Source organism: Condylostylus longicornis, unplaced genomic scaffold (assembly GCF_029603195.1).
Source record: "Condylostylus longicornis isolate FDR11 unplaced genomic scaffold, ASM2960319v2 ptg000017l, whole genome shotgun sequence".
NCBI lineage: Eukaryota > Metazoa > Arthropoda > Insecta > Diptera > Dolichopodidae > Condylostylus > Condylostylus longicornis.
Window position 1 is genome coordinate 2,572,691 of NW_026577986.1, and position 21,975 is coordinate 2,594,665.

Here is a 21,975-nt window from a genome sequence, read left to right on the forward strand (position 1 = left end):
GACATTAAAATTTAATTGTTTTAATAAGGATAATTTCTCCACGAATTAGTGTTCTTAGAATGACGAAAAATTTTCCCTTTTCTATAATTTTTTTGAACTGTACTTAATAAAAGGTTGTATAAAATGTGAAAATAATGAAATTTTGGGAATATTGTCTAAGAGATGGTGTGGTGAGTTAAAATTTTACTTTGAAATAATGCGGTAGATAATATTTGGTTTTATAATATTAAACGTGACAAAAATTACGAATAAAATAAATTAAATGAATTTTAGATGTTGCATAGTTGTTTAAAAAAGGTTTTGAAAACCACGATTAAAAAAAAAAGAGAATTAGTAGAGATTAAATTTAATAATGAAATTCATAGCAAATTTTTGCACACATTATTTTTAATGTTGAAAAATATTTTCAAATATTTTGTTACATGGGTTGTAATAATCAGTTCACAATATAAATAATAAACGGTCATCGTGAAACATGAAGAATGAAAAATTAAAAAAAAAATAGCTTCCCCAAAATTCCTAGTTCTGTATACTGCGTTTTAAGACTAACTTAAACAATTGTGTAAGATGTGCTTAAAAATATAAAATTGAGGTGTAATAAAAGTACAATCCCAGGACCAGATTAACCCCAAAAATCTACTGCTATATTACATTGAGTGAAAAAAGCTGATTTATAACACTAACTAAATCGATTCATTGTTTCTCTGATGCTTGAAATTGGTATATTAAACGTTGTTAAATTCAAAGTGCAGAAGGGTCCAGATTTATCTGTAGGTCATCTATTTGAAGAGATTTATCACAGGGTTTATTTCAGTTAAAACCTCAATTTATGTGCGCGATCATAACACATCAAATTTTGCAGACGGCGCATTCGGTAAAGTGGGGAAAAAATAAAAAATATTATTGGAATTCAGAATTTCGGCATGTGAATTCTGATAGCAAATTTCGAAGTCTTTGTAAGCATCAGCATTGCACTCATGCTACATGATCCCGTTACTTAATTTCAATTATAAAAATAGAACAAAGTAATATAGCATTACAACAATTTGGATATGAAATTAAATAATACTTCTTCATGACTCCGCCATCGTACATGCATATCTCAAAATATTTTTCTATTCCAATAACCAATTTATTCCAATTTTACTAACTTTAATAAAACAATTTAAAATTTCACAAAAGTTTACAAAAATTTTTTAGAAAAATTAAAAATTCCGAATTTTAATAATCTGCTATTTGTAGCACTTATTGCAATTAAAAATTGCATCTTAAAAATTTAATAAAATTTAATTCATTTTGTTTTCTATTTGTATACAAATGCTATAGTATGATGGAACATTCTCAGATCATTTAGAAATGCTAGTACAAATGGGTTATGTTGTATTATTTTCGGCTGCATTTCCATTAGCTGGATTATGTGCATTAGCTAATAATTTATTAGAAATACGTTCAGATGCATTTAAATTGGCGCATGTTCATCAGAGACCATTTGGTCAACGTGTTGCAAATATTGGTACATGGCAAAATGCATTAAGTGTATTAAGTTTAGCAGCTGTTATTGTTAATTGTGCATTAATTGGTTTATCTGGTCAAGTATCAAGATTATGGCCTGGATTAACAACAGCTCAAACTATAATGCTTATTGTTGCATTAGAAGTAAGTTAAGATTTAATATGTTGTCTGTATAAATTTTATGTTTGTTCAAAAATTTTTTTATTTTATTCCTTTTTATTAGCATATTATGTTAGGATTACGTTCAGCATTAACATGGTTATTACCAGAATTACCATCATGGTTAGCTGCTGAAATTGCACGTGCTGAACATTGTCGACGTGAAATGCAAGTAAAAGGTACATCACCAAGACCAACACCACCATCACCGCCTTCAACAACATCTGTATCACAACAAATGACACCAGCTGATTTAGCAACAACAAATGATGAATCAATGGATAGTCAAATAATGGATGAAGATAATCCATTATATATACAACAGCAATTAGATGAAATTCATGCAAAATTAGTACAGGAAAGTTTACAAGCTGAATTACATATGAATGAAAATATAAGAGATAAAGAATCATCACCGGACTCACCACCTTCACAGGTAATAATTATTTAGAAAACAGAAAAATAAATGTGATAAATAAAATTTTAAAATATTTTTTTTTTACTTTGTATTGTTAAAGACAAGTACAATATTAATTCGACCATTACACGAATCAACACCACCAAATGGCAGTGATTCAACACAAAATCTTCCATATGATGTGCAAGGGTTACCAGGGTAATAAAATTTATTTAAAATTTTATTAAAAATTTAAGCTTTTAATTTTTTTTACAATAAACTCAATTTTTATTCTTCTATTTTAAAACATTTTTGTTTCTGTTAACTCTTAATCCTTTTTTTTTTTAATTTTTGTTTATTGACAATTTTTATAATACGTTTAGAATATTGAAGAATACATAATTAAAATACTTTCCTTACTTTTGTTAATAAATTTCTTAAACAAAAAATTGAAATAATTCAATTCAAATTCAACTGCGCCTAAATGAGTTCTACAGTTAATAGTACTTTTGGTTATAATTTTAAAGGAAATGTAACTGGGATACAATTTCATCCCATTACTATGCAATCAAATGAATAATACGCATAAGTCCGCAAATATAGCTAGATCAGATTATTTGTAGGGCAACCTTATTCATAAAATTGTGTTTTTTTAAAATTCGATTCAAATTTTTAAAATAAAGTTATGGATTTTAAACAGTCGTAGCATCTCTGAAGAATAACGCTACTATACAAGACACTAAAACAAGCACGAGGGACAAAAATGTGATTTTATGAAACGAACACTATAATCTGGCTGTAATTTCATATAGTTGGGATGTTTTTAAGATTTGATTTTTGTGAATATTTTAGTTTATAAAATTAATATCTTCTGAATAGTCAATATTGTACAGTTTAAACTCAAAATCTGATGAATTTTCAAATATCAAATTTTGAAATTTAAACGCGATTTTTGATTATATTATTCTGCAAACATGAAGCTAGTACGCCTATTCTTGATATATTTTTTGGAAATTTAAAAAAAATTATTTTAAGTCCTAAGTCAAAAACTGTTATTTGTCCACCAATATGTTATTGTTGAACTTAAATAAATTTTAGTAATAAAATAATTTAAATTAATAATTAATATTTTCAGAATTGAATTATTTCAGTCTTTAACTTAAACATTTAAAATTTATTAATTTTGTTTTTGAAAAATTTAATAAAATTTTCCTTTTTTATTTGTTACAATGATGCTTTTGTTTTGAAATTACATAATTCTATTTTTTATATTAAAAAATATAGAAATATTTTTACTTATAATTTAATTTTAAAATCAAATTACTTATGTATGAACAATAAATATTTTTATTTTGAAAATTTAATTTTAACTTTTGAAAAATGATTTATGAGAGAAAAAGAAATTATTTAAAATTACTTAAAATTTCTTATGTTCACATTCACTCATACAAATAAATATTTTCTAAATAATTTTCAATCTTCAGATTATAAAGTTGAAATTTTTTATTTTCAAATAATTTTGAATTTCTAATTTTATATAAACACTAACAAATTATATTCAAATTACAAACACACATTCCTCAAACTTATTTTTCAACATTATATACAAATTATTCAACTTAAACGCAGTTTGGAAACACAGGAATTATAAATTATAACAAAATAGAGTCGAATTTTCAGGCAGTTAATTTCAGGGATGATTCTTTGATCAATTTCCAGCAAAAAAGCAGTATGGTTGACGTCGAAGTGTATATATACTTGTTTTCGAGCTACAGCCTGTTGAAAATGGAAGTACCAAATTTTTCATGCACATTAATAAATTCTTATAACTCCGGAACCATACGACATATAGCAACCTTTGCAGGCTTGTTTTGCAGATGATGCATTGCTTTTTATTTTCAGTTTGACAATAAATTTGATTTGAGTCATAGTTTTCGAGATCAAATTCGTTAAAGTCAGAAATTTTATTCTTTTTTTTTTTTTCAAATTTTTTTTCAAAAAAACTCGAAATTTCTCGAATATTTGTGTTATTCTAATTTTGTTAAACAAGCCACCAATGGTTATGCTTTATGTCGCATGTTTGGTGATTCTATGATAATTTCTATGTTGATGTTTAACAGGAAAGATTTTGTATCTGTTTTTTCAACAAGCTGTAGTCCGAAAGAGTACCTGTACTCTCCCCCAATTCCCCACCCCCTACAATTTGTTGATGGAAATTGATCAAAGAATCATTCCTGAAATTATTTGTCACCTTATATAAAACACTCTGTATAGCTATTTTCTGTTAAACGTCTGAAATACATGCTTTCTATTCGACATAATTTGTGGCTATTGAAGATTATTTCTTTTAATAATTAACCAAAATATTCTAATATTACGATGCAAATTGTTTGTAACAAACTTAATAAATATTTAAGCAATAGATCATTGCAATATTATAGCGGCCCATATATAATTGTCACTCTCTCGGATATAAGAGATTTTAGTTCTCAAAAAGCTTAATCCCAAATCATTCTAAAATTTCGCCACAAAATTTAACGTTAAAATTCGTTTTTCTTCCCGAATTAACCTCTAAGTTCAGATCAATGAAATCAAATTGTTTTTATTCAAATTACCTTTAATATTGACGCGATATTTTTAATACTTCTATAATTTTAAGCTTACATATATGTATTCATTTTGTCATTAGATTAATAATAAAGTTATATTTTTTTATTTATTGCAATTTTTCCCCCAGGAACAACTGCAAATTTCCCGAATAAACCGTATATTATAAAATTTAAATAAACTTTAAAGCACAATTTCCTCAATTTAAATTCGTTTAGTTTTCTAAATCACAAAGTGTATTCAAAAAAAAAAAAAAAACCAGTAGATTCTTTTTTATTTTGAAATTTTTTCTAGAATTTATTTTTTTTCTAAAATATATATATATATTAGTTTATATACATAATTTGAATATAATTGCATTTTTACTATATTTAATACAAGTTTTTATATTATAAACATTTTTTTTTCTTTTTATGAAAAAAAGTTTTTTACCAACCAAAACAAAAATTTCTGTTAATAATTTTTGCCTCTTTCTCTACTATTTTTTTTTTCAATTCTATATTCTATTTTTATCTATTCACTATGATTTTTTAAAGTCGAAAAACGAAATTAAATTAGTACATGGGAAATTCACAAATTATTGTGAATTTAAATATTTTCCCCTCTTACCCTTTTTTTAATAAAAATATCGGTAGTGGTGATTCAGAAATGGTCACAAAAATCGATTTAATATTCGTATCCTTACAAAATATAGGGATAGTTTGAATATTATTTAGAAATTTAGTTCTTCATGTTTTGTGAGACCTGCAATTTCTTAATTTAAAAAAAAAAAAAATAATAACAACACAAAAACATTCGCAACTGAGAATGAAAGCTCTGAAAAGTGTACCCAAGATTTGAAAATATCGTCAGATTTGAAAATATCGTCAAAAACATTAAGATTAATAATATGAAATTCTTAATATTTAATCTTCTTTCTACGAGTATTTACAACAAGTAAATTATTAATTTATCAAAAAAATTTTTTTTAGAATTTGACCCGAAAATTTGAAAGCCAAAATTATTCCAAAATATTCTTAAACTGTTTTTCGACTTTAATTTGTTTTTCTAACTTCTACATTTAATGTCAATCACCAATTCATAATAACATATTTCTAAACTCAATTCTGTAGAGAATTACAAGAGATCCAATATCAAAAAAAAAATATTAGATCGCAAAAGATTAAATTACAAGAATTTTTACAAAAAAATATTGAACTGCTCTCATTAATGAACGAAAACAAAAATTGAAAAGGAATTATTAATTACCAAAACTGAGGAAACTAAAAAGATCTATCTGAATAAAGATCTTATAAAGATCAAAAAGATCTTATCTGAAAGATCTAATAGATGATTAACAGACTTATATAGATGATTAACAGAGGAAATGTCAAATTGCAATAAATTTTAACATAATGTTTATTTGAATCTAAAAACGATAACCATAATAAAATCAATGATTGTTTCCTCCAAATTTAAATCAATAAAATTCTATTTGAAAACTTAAATTTCTAGCCACTTTTTTATGCATTTAGACCGGAACATTAGCAATTATACATTCATCATTTTTTTCCCCAAAACATACAGTCAATGCTGAATATGCTTTTATGCTAATACATTTACGCCATAGCATTTCACGTATTCTTAAAAAAAAAATCCACCAGCATTAAATCACATAATTTTGGGGCTAAATGAGGATTTTAATTGAAATAAAAATTTAAAAGCAGGAAAAAATTACTGACCCTGTTTTTTGAGGTCAGTAGATAGCAAACTAATCTGAATCGAAGAATCACCCTATATAATTATAAAAATTCAATAAGAAAATAATTTTTGAATTTATAAAAAGATTATACAAGCAATCCTTACAATTCTCACGATATCTCTTCAAAAATATGAATTCAATAGAAAAATGATCTCTTGAAATTCTCATTTAAATACTTTTGCTTCTTAACATTAAATTTACTTTTTCTCCTGTATAATGCAAAAAAAAGTATCTTATAATTTTCTATCTTCCCATTTCTTCATTTTATGACTTATTTTTTGGAATAAAAAATTAAACATTTTATAAACATAAATAATTAAATTTTAGCGCATGTAAAAATTGTAGGCTGAGAACAAAAGTCCAAGATATACCTCCATTTAGAGGAAGTTCAGTTTATAGCTCATATGCTAAATTGCACGCTTTTTCAGGGTAAATTCTTAAATAAAAAAAAAAAAGAAATAATGTAACAAAAAGTATTTAGACATAAAAAAAAGCATATAAAAATTGGTTTTGAAAAGAAAAAACGTAAAAAAAAAGTTTTTTGGTGTTGTTTTTTTTTTTTTTTTTTGTCACAGTCTTATTGATGCAACATACATGCCAAATTCCATAAAATAGGAAATTTATGGAATATGAAATTTTTATAATATTTGCATAATTTTTTAAAGGTTATTCATAAAATAAGTAATCACGCTAAAAAAACTCTTATTTGAACATTGAATTTCATTTTAAAAGAGACCTAAAATGCTGAAAATCTAGTTTTATTTTAAATTTTTTTTTATTAATTTGGATATTTTCGGTAAATGTATCAGTTTTCTGTTGCAATTTTTCAAAATAAACCTCATTTAATATTTAATATAATGCAAGGTGATTCAGTTATCAGTGCCTTAATATATACCATCATTTAGGACATTAAAAATGAGTAAAATTTTTGTTAAGAACTCGGTGTCAAACACCAACGCTTTGCGAGTTTAAAATCCTTGTATAACAAATTTTCACGAAATTTTTACTTGTCCAAGTTTTCTTGCTTACACCTTCTCTTCCGAAAAAGATAGAAGCTTCAGACAGTTTGTGAAAGGAATAATAAAGGGCTCGAAAGCAACAGACTACTTGATTTTGCATTTTATGTAAGTAGTTTTGGAATACCAACCACTCAAACTTTAGAAAAAATCAAGCCACAAATTTTATTCATTTTCACTGACTTCACATAAGGCACTGACTACCGATGGGATGTGTTAAGGACACTGATTCATATGCTTTTGGAATACCAACCACTCAAACTTTAAAAAAATCAATTTTTTTTCTATTGCGATAATTTCGTAAGAAATTTTTTTTAACAAAATTTTGCCCAGCTACATAAAGTTTAATTTAAGCCACGAAATTTACACATTTTCAAAGACCCAAATGATGGTATATTTTAAGGACACTCATTACTAAATCACCCTGTATAAATTAACCCCAACTTTTGCCCTTCCAGTAATGCACAAAGTATAATTTGAACTGGACTTTTTAAACGAAATTTAAATATTTCAACTATGATTTTTCATATACAGGTTCTTTCGTAAAGTGGTGTAATGAGACATAGGAGTACCTTTAAACTTGCCTTAGAAATGTAATGCAATAAAAATATAAATTTCATAGCATTTGTACTTTAGATACCTTGATTAATAATTGAATTTTTGAAATTTTTTCATTTTAATTTTGATGACGTAACACAACAGCTATCAAAAATTTTCGAAAAATTCAAAAAATCTAGCTTGCTTAAAATTCCACATGCTAGGGATTAAAAAACTCAACAATGATAACACGTTTTTTATTTAACATTTGGATGGGTACTGAATTTTCATGTCAGATTTCATAAAATAAATTAATTACAATAAGTTTATGAATAATCCTTTAAGAGAAAATTTTAATTTACAGAAAAGCATTATTTACGGCTTACTTAGAGCATGTTACACCAATTCGATTGCGATTTAAATATTTAAAGCAAAAAAATTTGCAGATCATAAAAATTTTATAATCTAATTAAAAAAAAAAATTAATTGGAAATTTAAATTCCAAATTAAAATATAAAATTATGTTTTTTGTAAATTTATTAAATTCCATATTTGTTTTTAATGTTGTGAAAATTATGTAAAATAATCGTATATATTTTTACGATATGTTATTTTTGAATTATGCATGTGTGCATATTTTATTTTAAAATTAAAATTTGTTTTTTTTTATATTGCATATATTTTAAGCTTTATAAAATTATTTACATATTTTAATAAATTTAAATAAAAATACTTTAAATTTTTATTTACAAAATTCTTTTAATTTTTAATTTTAATTTTGATATTGTGGTATTAAATATACAAAAACGAATGGAAACCCTTAATCAGCGGTCCACCATTTTAATTTATAAAATGGTGTTAAATTCGTTATCAAATATTGTTGTGTCTTTAATTTTATTATGACCTTTTTTTTTGAAATTATAATTTCAAAAATTGGAATTTTTTCTTTATAATTATATTAAATAAATGTAGGATTAAAAAAATTCTGTGTCGCTTTTATAATAAAATTAAAAAAAAAATTGTTTTTTTTTAATAAATTTTAAAATAAAATATTTAAGATAAAATTCTCTTTCATTGATTGTATTTTTTTTTTGTTTCTTTCTCTTCTCTCTCTTTCATACTTTTTCACTAACTTTCTTGAAATTGAAAACAATCTATTTTGAAAAACAAATAATATTTAATACTGTCATGGAAACATTTTATAGACCATCCGGTAGTAGTATGTCATTGGCAAAATCCCAACCAATGTATATTCCAGAAATACCTCCGTTCCGTCAAAAGAAAAGTCAACAACAACAGGATAAGAGACGTGATTCAGAGAATTCAATAACAGGTGAAAGTCCACGTAAACCACAACAAGTACCAAAAATTGGTGAAATAGCATCAATACCACCATTTAAAGCTAGAAAATCATCTGAATCAACACCACATACAAATGTAAGAAATTAAATTTTTTCTATATTTTTTTTATTATTTTCCTTATTTGTTTTAACCAAGTAATGATAATTTGTTTATGTAATAAAGAAAACAAATTGCATATTTATAGGGGAGTTTTGGTTGCTATCTGCATAAACAATGAAAATTTTTGAATTTGTTAACTTTGACATTTTCTTATATGCCATATAAACGTACCGACGTAAACAGTATGTTAATATAAGAACTTATATTTTCATATACATATCTGTTTTTGAAAACTCAAATAAAATATGTTACCCTAATTAAATTTAATTGTTTAACAAAGATATAAAATTTTCGACGTCAGAATTATTAGCCTCATTAATTAATGACAATAGCTTCAGAGTTGCTTCGGACACTTGATTTATTATTACAATTGTTCCCGATTTTAACTTATATTTTATAACACTCATTAAAAAAAAAATTTAAATCGTGACTGTAAATCCTTAAATCCGAATGAGCTTCAAAAAAGAACACTAATCATGTGTAGATTAAATTTGTTGGTTCCGTACAATAAAAAATATACAAGTAAAAATATCATAAATCATTATGTTCTGACCAGCTTATTGAATTAAATTTAATAAAAATTTAATTTTCTATATCTTAATGCAGAAAAATTGAAAAAAATAAATAAAGCAGAAAATTTTTAAAATTGTGAAGAAAATATTTATGTAGAAATTTTCGAATATACAGTCACGCCCGCTTGTATATAGATATTTACATTTATAATACCTTTTGTATCAGTTTACATAAGTATACACGTTCGTCTAATGTATACCAATTACTTAAAGGACTGCAATTCTTAAACAATTTCGTATGAAGAAAAAATTTTCGAAAATTTTCTTCTTTAACAGAAAATCATTTTTTTTTTCTCGACAACATTATATACAACTCACATTATGTAACTGTATACATTCAAACTATTTTTAAATTGTTAAATATAAAATTTTAATAAATTTATTTACCCATATTTATAGAATTCATTTCTAACATATCAAATTGCATACATATAGGATGAATTCTTTAATATTGTACGTGACTTAATTTCAATTTTCAACAATTTTATTTTATATTTTTGCATTAATAAAATATTTTATGCAAATAAATAATTTAAAATAAGATTTATAAATAATGTGCAATATACAATTTATGGTATATGAGTGTGTGTGTCTATGTATTTATATACTACACATTATATAAATATTCATGATATTATGCTGATTATTCTTTAAATTATTAAAAATATTCTTTAGAGAATATTCTTATGTTTTTTTAAGATAATGAAACAAAATTCGAAAATAACTTTATAATTAAATAAAATCAAAATAAATTAAGGAAGTTTTTAGTCAACCACGTACCATCATATGTGAAAAGAATAACACATAGAATAGTAAACGTAACCGTTGTGGTTAATTTATGTATGGCAAATTCCAAATCTCATCATTCTGAAATAAAATACTTTTTAAGCGTTGAATGAAGTTCCAAATGTTTAATTGATTAATTTATAGTTATAGAATAGAATCAGAATACAAATATTAGATTTGAGTAGCCTGCAATGAAAGAAACAAAGATATGTATTTTAAAATAATCACCACCATTTTTACCGACCGCATATGTGACCCGCATCACCCGCATGTGATGGCAACAAATCATATCGAGTTTTCGGTGGGAACGCATTCCTCCATGGTAGAGAAGTGTAAATAAACTATTTTTAGCAACCTGTCGGTTTGTCGGTCTGTCTGTCTGTGTATGCACGCGTATATCTCAAGTTCGGCTGACCTGATTTATGATTTGCATGAAATTTTATATGTGAGTTTTTTTTTGGCTATGATCGACTTTTTGGATATATCGGACCATAACGGATATTTTGGATCGATATTTGGATATAAAGAGAAATAATCAACTACTATCCTTGGAATTTAATATTTAAATTTGGAGTTTTAAAACAATGAACATAAAAATTTTTTTGAATGATGAGGGCTCGGAAACCGAACTAGGGGCCGAATTTACATTTTTTATCATATCTATGGAACTAATTGATGGAATTTCTTGCAAATTGATATTTGAATTCTGGTTGTTACCGAAACTAACTGGCGAGCATTTCAAGAAATTCGAATGGCACTAAGCGAAATTCTACTAAGAGCCAAATTTACATTTTTCTAGGTATGTTAACTATAAGCTTACTAATGTTCTAAAAATTGGAAAGAAGTATTTAACAGACATTTTTATAATATTCTGTAACACTTTCACTTAATTAGACAATACAGATTGCGGTCGGTTATGTGCTGATCACATTAGATTTTTTTAATATGTTATAGTACAATTAATGTAATTCAGATAATTTTAATGGAATTTGGGATTGGAAATAAAAAACAAAATACTAAAATTATGTGCATTAAATTTTTTTAAAACTTGCAACCAAAATTCCTCAATTTTTTAATGATCAAATTAAGAAGAAATTCATAGAGTATTTTAAAACCACCAACAAAAGATCAACAAACTAAATCCACTGTTCTTTCAAAAATCAATTGTAGAAAACTTAGAAAATTTTATTTTTCAATTTTCAACAATTTTTTTAAATTAAGTTTGTCAGTAGTTACCGTTGTTATAAAAACAAACATAAATTATAATTAAATTTTATTTGAAATTCAAATAATTTAAAAAATATTTACAGATGTAAAAGCAAAATTAAAAAATTTATTTAATTTAATTTTTATATTTTTTATTTTTGAATTTGTTTTTTACTTACTAATTAATGTATTTTTTTTCCTTTTTATATTTTACATTTAATGTGCGTAAATATTTTCACTTTTATTTTCTTTCTTTTATTTTTGTTCGCCAAAAACCAAATTATATTTAATTTATCAAAAAAAAAAAACACGGTAAATTAATAAACAAATAAAATATTTCAAAATCGCATCTAATTTTTTCTATAAAAATTCTATAATATGAAAAAAAATTATTAAATAACGTTAAAACAAAAAAAAAAATCTCGAATAGCTCGAAATTAAAGATAAAAATAAATTGATGCCACTTCATGTTCCCGAATGGATTTCGAGATTGAAAGTTAATGAATCGACAAATATTCATAGAAGCATCGATTGTATAGCATCCAAGGTACGGATAATATAATCGAAATGACCTTAATAAGTAAAATAAATAAAACAAAAAGACAAAAAAAAAATTACTTATAAAATGAGAACATTATAATTAAATCCTTAAAAAAGGATATGCTAAAAAAAATTAATTTTGATTTTTGATAGTTAAATTGTTAATTTTTTTTCCATAAACGTTGAATTAATCGTTTTCTTTTTTAAATAAAGTTAATAAATATTATATACAATATTAATTATAGTTACAACAACAAAATTGACTAGTTATGTTTTGCTGTGTTGAATATTCATTTTAATTATATAGATATATACAGTACAATATAAAAATATAAAATATCATGCATATTGGAGTAAATACTAATATTCCATTTATTATAAGCTTTTTTAAAAAAATGTACAAATATGCACTTAATGGTCTTTAAATACATTTGTTTCAACATTCTGAATATGCTCATTTGACAGAAGAATCAAAATAAAGGTACTTCTATTGTTAGAAATAAATTTCTCATGGGAATAGAGTTTTCAGAAATTAATCCAAAGCGTCAACAGTTTTACTTGGTGGGAAATTTTTTCCTTAATTTTTCAATCTCTCATTAAAAATAAATACTTTTTTTTTCCAAAATTTCCCTCTTCTATTTCTTGGAATCGGAATAGAGAATTACTTTTTATTTAACAAATCTTTCAAGTTATTCAACGTAACATTATTTAATACTATAACATTTACAATAGGTAAGCAGCGGTTAGCTTAACCACAAAGTATAACACCTGGAATTTTAATTACCTAAAATTTAATAAAAAAAGTCATAATGAAAAAAAAGAAAAAGGAATTATGTTTAATATCATAAAAAATAAAAACTACAATTCTCATTCTTATTTTCAAAATTAATACTTGCCGAAAATTAAAAGAATAGTAGTACATTTAAAAAATTACAACTACGCTAATAGTAATCATACTTTTCCAGTTCTTTCGCTCTAGACTATAACGCCTCGTTATTTCGAAATACATTAGTTATTTTTAGTGCATATAAAAGAGACATATTAAATTGTTAGTTACTTATAACAATTTAACATATTAGATTGAATTCCAGTTTGCAGTTCTAACAAAAATCTGCAATGGTCGTTTGCTGCAAAAAATTTTTGCGTGTTTGTTGATAGAACTGCAAAGAATATTCTGCCGACAGCATATAATTTTTTCTGCTTTTCTATTCATAACCTCAGTTAGTAGAAAGCTTAATATCTATACTCCATCAATACATAGAATTTATATCGATTTCAACAAGAACGTATTTTTAAATATTAATAATTCAATAATTTATTTTCAAAATAATTATACATATATCAAAATATTAGATATAATAATTTAATATCCGGTACTAAAAATGTTGTTAAATTTACTATTTAGTTTAAATGCGATTAGTAATTATTATAATAATAAAAATTAATGTAATTATGCTGCTTTAAATGTAAATTTATTATAATGCTTATAATATACTTGTAATTAAGATTTATTTTATATAAAAACTATTAGCTATTTCTTTATTTTTTTATTTAAAAAAATTAAATAATTTTTTATTCATACTTCATTTAAAAGTATTAAGTATACAACAAAATTTTTTATTATAATTATTAATACACAGAGTAAAATAATAATACAAAGAGAACACATTTCATTCAATACAAAATGTAGTGCATTTTTCTCTCATTAAAAATAAATAGTTTTTTTCCAAATATTTAAATGTGTAGGTACTTTGTGTGTTAAACCGCTACCAAAAGTGAAAAGTGAAGATTTATCTTCAAAATGAAGGTATTTTGGCAAAATTTCTCCAAGATAGGGAAGTGCAAAGAAATTATTTTCAGCAACCTGTCGGTCTGTCGGTCTGTGTGTGCACGCGTGTATCTCAAGTTCGGCTGAAACGATTTGTATGAAATTTTATGTCTAAGTTTATTTCGACCATGGCACGGATTGATCAACTTTTGGAATAAATCACGCCTCTGGAACTGCACTTTTTAGCGGGCCTGTTTTACATTTTTGATTATTTTGAGGAAAATATTCAACCGATTTACTTGAAATTACATACATGAGCTTTGCTTGACCGTCCGCGAAACCTCCTAACTTTTGGAAGAAATCATTACGTTATCAAATTTACTATACGGGCCAAATATACATTTTTGCGTATATAAAGAGAAATAATCAACGGATTTCATTCAAATCTAATATGTAAATTCCTTGTATTAAAAAAATGAACATATAAATTTTTTGGAAAGATCAGGGCTCGGAAACTGATCTGCGGGCCGATTTTACATTTTTCACCATATCTACGGAACGAATTAATGGAATTTCTTGAAATTTGATATTTGAGTTCTGGTTGTTACCGAAACTATCTGGCAAGCATTTCAGGGAATTCGGGTAGCACAAAGCGAAACTCTACTAAAAGCCAAATTTACATTTTTATAGGTATGTTAACTACAAGCTTACAAATGCCCAAAAATTGGAAAGAAGTATTTAACAGACATTTTTATAATATTCTGTAACACTTTCACTTAACTATACAATGCATATTGTGATTGGTTATGTGCTGACCACATGAGATTTTTTCAATTGGATTTCAATTGAAGATCTCGAAGGGTTCGTGAATTTTTTTTAATAAAAAAAAGAACTATGTAGCGGGAAGAATTGCGTACCATTTTGTAAATAATATGAAAAGTGTTCACATATAGTTTTAATTATATAAATTGAAACATAATTCAGACTCTTTTTTTAAAAATAACATTTTATAAAATTTGTTTTTTTCTATAAACATACAATGGAATAATTTATTTAAACAACAAATTTTTAATTAATTACAATTAAAATTTTAATTAATTAATTTTAATTAAAAATTTATATTTTGTTTAAAACAAACACTTTTTTAATTTATTTCTTAATTTTTTTTCCTTTGTATTTGTTTTGTTTTCATGTATTTTTGTATTCGAATTGTATTATGTGTACTTAGGAGTTTATCATACAATGACTGGCAGGTGTAGAGGTTATTAAAGAAAATCATTTAATTATTGCTAAAATATTTAAATAAATTCTACGCTAAAAATGTAAAATAAGCATATTTTTTTAAATTAAAATATTTATAAATTTAAGAAATATAATATCGTACATATATTGAAAATAATGAATACCAATTATTTAAATAAATAATTTATAATAAATATTAAACAAATATATATATATATATTATTTTCTAACTATATGCAGGAAAAATTAAATTGGAATTTACTTTAAAAGAATTGCTCAAAACTGAAATACTCAAAACTGAAATAATTTTAAATCTCGCGGAAGAAAATACGAGTAAAATAATTATTCATTTAATTTAATATTGAGTTCACTTTACGGTTCCTATAAATTTGTAAATCCCTCTTAGAGATTAAGAGAGTAAAAAGAAAGAAATTTATTTTTTATTTTTTTAAACATTTTTTCATCTTATTTTTCAACTTTATTTCTTTGTATTATTCTGCATTATAAAAATAAATAAAATTGGGTCAAGCCAATGGTAATGTAGCGCTTTTTCCTTGATCCAGTGAAAATACTGCTTTCAAAAACAATCTAGCTATGTACCACATTATTAAAATTAATTACATTTAAAATTGCATACATTCAGGATGCACAATGAATGCAATCTTTGAAATGTAGAAAACAAACAAAAGAGGTGTTAACATAATGCTCGAATTTAAGGGTTATTTGCGAGAGTTAATTATATAATTTTTAATGGCATGGCATTTCCCGTTAGCTTTCTGCATTTATAAAAATTTGGAAAAGCAGATTTTAAAAATTTTAAGATGCGATAACTTAAGAGAGAGTTAGATGGACGGGCAGACGGGAGGACAAAATGAACCTAATAAACACTTTTTTTCAAAAATTGCTATAAATTCGAAAAACAATTAAATAACTCAATAAAACTTAAAATTACCAAAAAATTGTTAAATTCTTTTAAACAAGGCTTAGAAATTAAATCATTTTTCGATAGTTTAAACAAAAAATTCAAAATTCTTTTAAAGTAAATTAAAAATTACGCAATAATTCTCGCTTTAAATGTGAAAAACGCTTTCTACGAATATTTAAAATAAAATTTATTGTTGCTTTCTGTGGCTTATCTGCAAATTACTTTTAACTTAAACTTTATTGAATTACATATTTTTCTTTACTTTACTCAATTATAACCTTAATTTTCTAAATTTAACTTTGCTTTAGTTGTTAATCACTATAATCATTCATTTTATTTTGAATTAAATATAAATTAATGAAAAAATAAGAAATAATTAGAAATAAATGGAAATTTCGAGCCAAAATTTATTAAAATTTTTTTCCACTCTATATTTTTAAAAAATTAAAAATTAATTTTATTTTTGAATTTGAATTAACGTTTACACACAATTATATAGCACCACATCACGAAATTTTAATGAATTGACTGTTCTATTTTTATTTGAACTGTTCATTTTTAAATGTTATTTATGAACAGTCTCCTGTTTGAAATATTTGTTAAAAGGGCACAACTTTATAAAAAAAATATTATAATTTATGTATAATTATATTTTAAATATTAATATATATATATATATATAATATGTGTTTGTAAAAAAGTAATTATTTTTATTTTTCAAAATCAAATGAAAATTTACTATTACACCTTTACTGTGGCACTTTAACAAAAATTAAAAACACTACACAAAAAAAAATTGATGTGAAAAATAAATTGTGTGAAAAAACAAAACACGGAATCACGGAATATCAAAAAAAAAAATCCAAACCAATCCAACACCTCAATTTTCTGAATATAATTGTCCATAATTATTATCATATGCACATGAATTGTATATAAAACGCAAAATGAACAAAAAATCAAAATTAGGAAATTGCAAGTAATTCTGATTCGGATGTTTTAAAGCCTGCACCATCATGGACAAATGTTGCTGGACCATCAACATCTACAACAAGTTCTATAAATTTAACTAAACCAAGTACACCGGCAGCAGCAAGTGCTTCTGGGTCTGGTGGTTCAGTTGGTAGCAGTAATGGTGGTAGTGGTACTAGTCCAAGTTTATGGGGTGCTCGATCAAGTTCGATTACAACTACAACAGCAAATACAAATTTAACTACAACTAGTACAACTACTACAGCACCAACAACTACTATAACATCAACTGGTGTCAGTGGAGAAGAATCAACAAATCAAGCAAATGTTACAAATACAGGTAGACAAGATTCACTTACAACACCATCAACACTAAATGTTTCATCAAAAGAAAGAGAACAGAAAAATTCAATACCATCATCAGAGGAAGATGCTAAAGGTAACAATATTATTTTTTTAAAGTGTCAAAAAAATCTAAATTTAAATTCATTACTTTTGTTATTTTAGATGCAGCGAAAAAATCATTAAAACAAACGTTTGTAAAGAGAGCTAGATCAGTGGCGATATTCTCTTTGAAATTAAAAGAGAGACGACAGAGAGAAGCAGAGAAAGCAGCACAAATGGCTATTGAACATGCGAAGGTAGTATACCTGAAAAAACTCTACAATTTGTTTTTGTAATTCCGTATTTATATAGAGGCAGTAAGGCAATAGTTCATACAATTGTTTCTTAATATTTCATTTAACTCAATTTTATAAAAATAAAAATCTCCCATAGTAAAATATTATAAAATTATTTTTTTCCAATTACTACGGAATTATTTCGATATTTTTATATTTTGTTCAATTATTTTTAACTATTTCATATTTTAAAATTTAATTTTAATTCCGAATATAAATTGAAAGGGATAAACCCAGACAATTAACAATTATTTTTAACAGTTCTTTAATAATTTTTTTTTTTTAATTTAAAGGCTTCACAAAAACTACCACAACCTGGTGGTGAATTATCATTTTTACCATTAGAACAGTTAATACAAATAGATGATATTATAAAACAGTCACCAAAATCACCACCACCTGGTTCAAGTGGAGGACCATCAGGGAGTTTTTCAAATTATTAAATAAATTTTATCTACAATATACATACATACAAAAGAGGGCATAAATATATAATAATAAATATTATAATAAAAAATTAAATATTCTTTTTACATATAAAAACTAAAATACACAAGAAATAAAACATTTTGTAAATAAAATAAAAAATATACATAAAAATAATAATAATAACAATAATAATAATTACAATGAAAAATTATATTAAAAATATTCATAATTAAATAAAATTATAAAAAAAAAAAAATACTCTTAATTTTAATTTAGATTTAATTAATTATTTTAAAACTAAAAAACAAAAATCAAAAAAATAAAATGTATTAAATTTAACTTTACTCTTTGTATTAGTTATTAAATTGTATTGTAAACTTAATCCTATAAAATATCTTTATAATCAAAATTAATATTTAATTTTAATAAAATTGAAAACATAAATTTAAAGACTATAAAAATTATAATGATATCTGTTATATTTTGTAATAATGTAATATTAAATTTATTTTCGCTTCTATTTAAAATTTTTTTATTTATTATAAATTTTTTATGGCCTAATTCTTTAGAATTTTAATAGGCCCTAAAATTTCTTTAATTATTTAAATAATATTGAAAACAAAATGTTGTAATTTATTCTTGAAGTTCATATTGTTTTAATAAATATCTTGATTCATTGAATTCTTAATATAATGCTTTTACTTCAGCTATGTTGAACAAAATTTTCGCTTTAAAATTAAAATTTTAATTAACTTCTATTTAGTAATTATAGCAGTATTATAATTGTAGTAATATCATCATAGCTTCTAATTTTCAATATTTCTAAATTTTCAATTAAATTCCGTAATATTTTAAAATATTTTACTTACCCTTTTGAAAATAATACTTAAAAGTTGGTTAAATTTAATAAATTTCAACCTTTTTTTTGCATCGCGTTCCATTTTGCAATATGTTTTATCATACTACAACTGAACTTTACTACATTTAATATAAATCAAAAATATTGAACGTCTTAAAAACTCTTCTCGCATAAATAACAACTAAATCTACAAACTATTATATTTTCTTCTACTTCTAATTTAAGTTAAGAATAAAATTTATTTTTTTAAAATTATTAAAATTAAAACAAATATATAGGTCGTTTACCGAAATGCACATCAAACATCAATTTGACTTATTCAATAATTAAAACTGTACTACTGAGTAAGTCAATTTGACGTTTTATTTAAATTATGGTAAACGCGCATACTTTCATTATTATTATTGTTATATTTATAGTTTAGGTGAATTATTAAAATATTTTTATTTAAAAAAAAAAAGAGTTGATAAATAAAAATATTTTGTTCAGGCAAAGAAAAAAAAACTGTTATAAAATGCTTGTTAGAATTTTTATTTTAAAAAATAAGTATAAAATAAAAATGAAATTGTTTAAATTTTTTTGTACATAAAATATTAAAAAAATCAAAATTAAAAAAAAAAAACTACAACGTGAATCTAGTACTTAAGATAAACTAATGTAATAACAACCAAAAAAAAAAATATAATAAATATATTTTATTAGCAAGACAGCAAGTAAACCAAAGACACAATTTAGATTATATTAAAAAAAAAAGAAAATTAAAAATAATTAAATATTAAAAGTAAAAAAAAAATTAATAATAATTTGAAGTTTTCAATTTTTCAGTTCATATTTTAGAATTTTGAGTTTTTAAGGAAGCAAGTGATAACAAATAAATTTAATAATCGAAGCTTGGCATTTTAATTTTTAAATTAATGAATGTAAAATTATTTTACAAGCCTAAGGGTATCGACTTCAATTTTATGTTTTAAATTAAGTTTTAAATACAAAATTAATTGAAATTATATTACCATTCAAATTCCTTGAAAAGCATTAAAATTACAATTCTAGCATTAAAAATTTTTACATGGATGCTAAGTTAAGGCCGTTGTTATTGGTTAGCAAAAAATTCGAGATGTTACAATATTTTGAATAATCTTACCTAAAATTTAATTGATTCAATTTGAAGAAGGTGGTCTAATTGTGAAAGTATTCATACATTTTCTTAAATTTGATTTGAGTGGTGCAAAAATGACAAAAAATTTCTTGCAATACACAACATGTCATACTTTTTAAAAACAACTTACATTCATTTAAATTTTAAGATCTATGTTAGCGAAGTAAATTAAAATTCAATTAATTTATCACTTGTTATTTTTTAATGCTGCACAACCATAAGAGCATTTATATATTAAGTGTTTAGTTTCAGAAGACTGCAATTATTTCAAAAATTATATTGCATATTTCAAGCAAATCGCAAAAATATTGTGTTTCAGATAGTTAATTAATAATTGATAATTCATTGATGCTCAATACCGTGACATATTTTGTAAAACGAGATGAATCGAAGGCCTTCAAACGAATTATTATATTATTGGGTTAAGCTTATAGTATTGCAGTTTTTTTTCTATTTTAATTGGAATTTTCTATAAATCGACTGTGCATGATATGGTATGCGTTTCATCAATGGCAAATATATTTTAGTTTCTTTTTATGTTTTAGTATTTTAAAGAACAATAATTGCATTTTATTAATTCTTATAAGAGTAGTCACTGTTAATTGTTAATTAATTAGACAATATTTGAATAGTATTAAAAATACATTTGCTACATTTAATCAAAAAATTAATTAAAATAATCAAATAATTTATTTATTTTTATATTGCATTTCATTTATATTTTTTTTAATTTCTAAAGACAAACTAAAACACTATAATTTTATTAAAAACAATTTTTTTTTTTAAATTGTACAAATATTAATTTTAATGAATAATATTAAAATTTAAATTAAAAATAAATAACAATTGTTTTAAGAGCACGTAACCAAATTTTAGTAAAAGAAAAAAAAAATAAATTTAAAAATAAATTTTGGAAATAAAAAAAAACTTATTAAATTAAATAAAAGTAAAAAAATTAATAAAATAATTAAAATAAAAATTATTTAGAAAAATTTTATAAATATAAAAAAAAAATAATAAACAAAAAGAGAATATTAAAAATTATTATTTTATTTTTGTTTTTTAATTATTTCCTTTAGTTTCAGAAATTGTTTTTGAAATTGTATCAAATTTATAAATAAAAATTTATGAATGCTGTACTTTAAGTTGGCAGTTTTTTTTTGTCTGTAAGAACTGTGGCAAACAGGAATCTGTAAAGAACCGATTAAATTTTAAAATTTTGAATTAAAAATTTGATTTCATTTCAAAATGAATTCCTTTGTAAAAGTTTCATTAGCATTTTAATCTAATTCAAACTAAAATAAAAATAATTGAAAAATTATATTAGACAAAAACGATTAAAAAAAAAATAAAAATTTTTTAGAAGTATTATTAATTGTAAAAAAAAAAGAACAAATGTAAAAAATGGCA

At 23.5% G+C, this 21,975-nt stretch overlaps 1 protein-coding gene across 1 annotated transcript in view; it reads left to right on the forward strand.

Moving 5' to 3' along the window:
* Positions 1-18,643, forward strand: part of LOC129606023 (anoctamin-8) — a 33,667-nt gene extending 15,024 nt beyond the window's left edge. The window contains exons 11-19 of the mRNA XM_055516074.1: positions 1,327-1,656; positions 1,736-2,107; positions 2,190-2,287; positions 6,744-6,845; positions 9,175-9,406; positions 12,425-12,541; positions 17,439-17,880; positions 17,949-18,082; positions 18,415-18,643. Coding sequence (XP_055372049.1) covers positions 1,327-1,656; positions 1,736-2,107; positions 2,190-2,287; positions 6,744-6,845; positions 9,175-9,406; positions 12,425-12,541; positions 17,439-17,880; positions 17,949-18,082; positions 18,415-18,564 — 1,977 coding nt within the window. The 3' untranslated portion in view covers positions 18,565-18,643. The remainder of the gene's footprint in view (positions 1-1,326; positions 1,657-1,735; positions 2,108-2,189; positions 2,288-6,743; positions 6,846-9,174; positions 9,407-12,424; positions 12,542-17,438; positions 17,881-17,948; positions 18,083-18,414) is intronic.
* Positions 18,644-21,975: the final 3,332 nt, after the last annotated feature.